Here is a 3,229-nt window from a genome sequence, read left to right as displayed (position 1 = left end):
TCCCGCCCATCGCCCAGGCTGAGGGCGGACCCAATGTTTCGCTTGACGCCCGAGGCTGGCACTCAAGACTGACGCCCAGCGGCCAGGCCTGGGGGCAGAGGCCAAACCCGCCACCCAGCCCTGAGAGTGGGCGCCCGGGAGGGACTCCTGGGAGATTCCACCGTCCCCCGGGTCACCGTTTGCGGTTCTGCTCCTCCTCCCCAGCTCTTCCTCTTCCTCCAGGAAGCCTGCCTTGACTCCAGGCCCCAAATCCCAGGTGGAGGGAGGGTAGGACCCTAGAAAGGTGCCTCTCACTTGGAAGCTCATGGAAACCCAGAGGAGGAGGGCCAGGAGGCTACCACACCCAGACCTTTCCCCACCCGGGCCTCAGCTTCCCACCTAGGCCCGAGGGTAGGCACAATCCACCAAGAGGCCCAAACGTTGGCACAAAGAGGTTTTATTTTATTATAAAAAGTTCTGCTGGCTAAGGGGAGCCAGAGAGGTGGGGCCGGGGCCTCTGACTAGCCAGGGAGGGGGTGGGGCAGGATGGGGCCCAGAAGCCAGAGGGGGCCCAGCAACGGCTGGCTTTCCTGTGTTGTGCTTGCATAAAAAGCACCCCCCTCCGTTGTATGGGGGGCAGTGCTCACCCGGAGTTCAAGCCAGGGTTGGGCCAAGCCCGAGCCCTAACAGATGGAATAGGTAAGTGTGCTGCCCCCTGATGCCCTAGTGCCCCTCATGTACACAGACCGCCCCCCAAGACCCCACATATACACAGGCCTCCCTAGACCCCTCATATACACAGACCGCCCCCCCAGGATCCCTCATATACAGGGGCCTCCCCGGGCCCCTCATATACACAAGCCTCCCAGGACCCCACATATACACAGGCCTCCCTAGACCCCTCATATACACAGACCCCCCCCCCAGGATCCCTCATATACAGGGGCCACCCCAGGCCACTCATATACACAGGCCTTCCTGGGCCCTTTATATACACAGACCCCCCAGTGTCCCACATATACAAGGCCTCCCAGGACCCCTCATATACACAGGCCTCCCGGGACTCCTCATATACACAGGCTTCCCAGGACCCCTCACATACACCCACATACATGTGAGCCTTCTTACACCCCTCATATACAGGGGCCACCCCAGGCCACTCATATACACAGGCCTTCCTGGGCCCTTTATATACACAGACCCCCCAGTGTCCCACATATACAAGGCCTCCCAGGACCCCTCATATACACAGGCCTCCCGGGACTCCTCATATACACAGGCTTCCCAGGACCCCTCACATACACCCACATACATGTGAGCCTTCTTACACCCCCCTCCACACACACACACACACACACATGGCCGTGAGCAGGGTGGAGGCGGCGGTGGCGGCTGAGGCCCTGCCTGGTGCCAGCAGCAGCTCCGGGTCCCTTACACGTCCGTGCTCCTGAGGCTGGAGCTGGAGGCAGGAGTGGCCCGCAGGCCCAGGCCCGGCCCCCACATCTGCCTGGGCCCCCCGCACAGCTTGCCCAGGAGCACCTTGTACTTCTGCTCCAAGACCCTGTTCTTCACCGACTGCGGCACGTCCGGCACGAACCAGGCCGCCACCAGCTTGATGCACAGGGCCACGTGCTGCGGGCGGGGAGGGGCTGAGTGGAGAGGTCAAGCAGGCGGGGGGGGGGCAGGGAGGAGGACCCCCCAGTTCTGCCCACCTCGAAGAGGATGAGGAAGGCCAGGCGGATGGCCAGGAGGATCCAGAACTGTTCCGAGAAGTTGTAGTCCTGAGCGTTGCGGTAGTCCCGGTACCTGGGGTGGGGGCAAGACCTAAGGTCAGGGGTCAAGAGTTCAGAGGGCACACGTGGGGAGGCCGGGGGGGTCCAAACCTGCATTCAGTGATGTTCTCTGAGCCCTTGATCTTGACCGGGTCCTCGAAGTCCTTGGTGTGGAACACGGACAGACTGTGGTTGATGTAGCCAGTGAGGCAGCTGGCGGGAGGGGGAGAGGAGACGGGCCTGGGCTGCAGGGGGTGTGGGGGCTTCCCTAGAGCTGACTCCTGTCTGGTGGGTCACCACAGACCCCTCCTCATTCCTCCACGTGGTTGAGGGCCCCTGGGGGAGGCCGAAGGGGCTCCGGATGCCACCACCTGCCTCCCCTGCCCAGGGCTGAGGGGAGCCTTAGGTGGGACTCTTGTGCCGGGCAGGGCACGGAGGGTCTGCCTTTGGGGGGCAGGGGTTCAGTGCCTGCTCAGGACACAGCTGGTTCTGGGACCTAAATCCCCCACTGGGGTCCCGGTCAGCACTCCTGGCTCCGGCCCCGGGGCTGCAGGGCAGGGCAGAGGCAGTACGGGCAGCACTGAGCCCTTCCCCGGGCTCCCTTGCTGAGCTGTGGTTGGGCCATTTTCCCAGGGGTCTCTGGGCAGTTTGAGCCCCCCAGGGGCTGTGTGGCCGCGCCCCTTACTCGACTGAAGAGCGTGCGCCCTGCCGGCACGGGCCGTAGCGGTACTTGTAGACCACTCTGGGGATGAACTCGGACGTGAAGGCGATGACCATCCCGTTGGCAATGACCGCCAGCACGCCAATGGTCTCTAGCACCTGCAGCCAGGTCCCTGGGCCAAGCAGTGGGGAGAGGCTGTCTGGTTCCTGCAGCCGTAACCACTGCTGCTGCCTGCCCCACCTCCATCCATCCCCCACCGTCCATCCCCCACCGTCCATCCCCCAAGCCAAGAGCCTGGATAGTCGGGGGGCCTCGTCCCATCTCTGGGAACGGCACCCATGGCAGCCACCGGGCCAGACCCCGCGAGGAGACCTGGGCCAAGGCCTACAGCCCGGCCTTCGCTCTCCTGACCCCCCGTCCTGGGCATAGACGGGAAGGGGCTCAGGTCTCCCTGCCTCCCTTGTCTGTCTGACGCCCTCAGCTGCCCCCAAGCCTGCTCAGCCCCCTGGGTCCCCTGCGCCCAGGACTCGGGCCTCTCTCACACATGTCCCTCCCTCCGCCCGCTGCCCGCTTCCCGCCCCCAGCTCTCTGTCCACCCCGACTCCTGCCCGGCTCAGTGCGCCAGTCTGGGCCACCTGCCCTCAGTCCCTGCCACTGCTGCTGTGCCCCTCCCTCCAGCTGCTCCTGTTGTCTGCTGGGCGCCCCAAGGAGGCTGCGGGCCCTTCAGCCAGATCTGCAAGGTGGGTGCCAGCCCTGCCCCTTCCCGGGGCCTGACCCGCATCTTGGCTGACATCCCAGGAAGGCCCGGGGGCTGTCT

General features: G+C 64.6%; 1 protein-coding gene across 1 annotated transcript in view; it reads right to left on the bottom strand.

Moving 5' to 3' along the window:
• Window positions 1–419: 419 nt before the first annotated feature.
• Window positions 420–3,229, bottom strand: part of ANO9 (anoctamin 9) — a 35,753-nt gene continuing 32,943 nt past the window's right edge. Inside the window, exons 16-20 of the mRNA XM_014534008.1 lie at window positions 2,437–2,909; window positions 1,863–1,964; window positions 1,692–1,785; window positions 1,110–1,611; window positions 420–964 (exon numbers count right to left, since the gene is read on the bottom strand). Coding sequence (XP_014389494.1) covers window positions 1,411–1,611; window positions 1,692–1,785; window positions 1,863–1,964; window positions 2,437–2,909 — 870 coding nt within the window. The 3' untranslated portion in view covers window positions 420–964; window positions 1,110–1,410. The remainder of the gene's footprint in view (window positions 965–1,109; window positions 1,612–1,691; window positions 1,786–1,862; window positions 1,965–2,436; window positions 2,910–3,229) is intronic.

The sequence above is a fragment of the Myotis brandtii genome, unplaced genomic scaffold (genome assembly GCF_000412655.1).
Source record: "Myotis brandtii unplaced genomic scaffold, ASM41265v1 scaffold1236, whole genome shotgun sequence".
Classification (NCBI taxonomy): Eukaryota; Metazoa; Chordata; class Mammalia; order Chiroptera; family Vespertilionidae; genus Myotis; species Myotis brandtii.
Note: the sequence above shows the minus strand (reverse complement) of the source record. Positions and strands in the feature narration are given on the sequence as shown.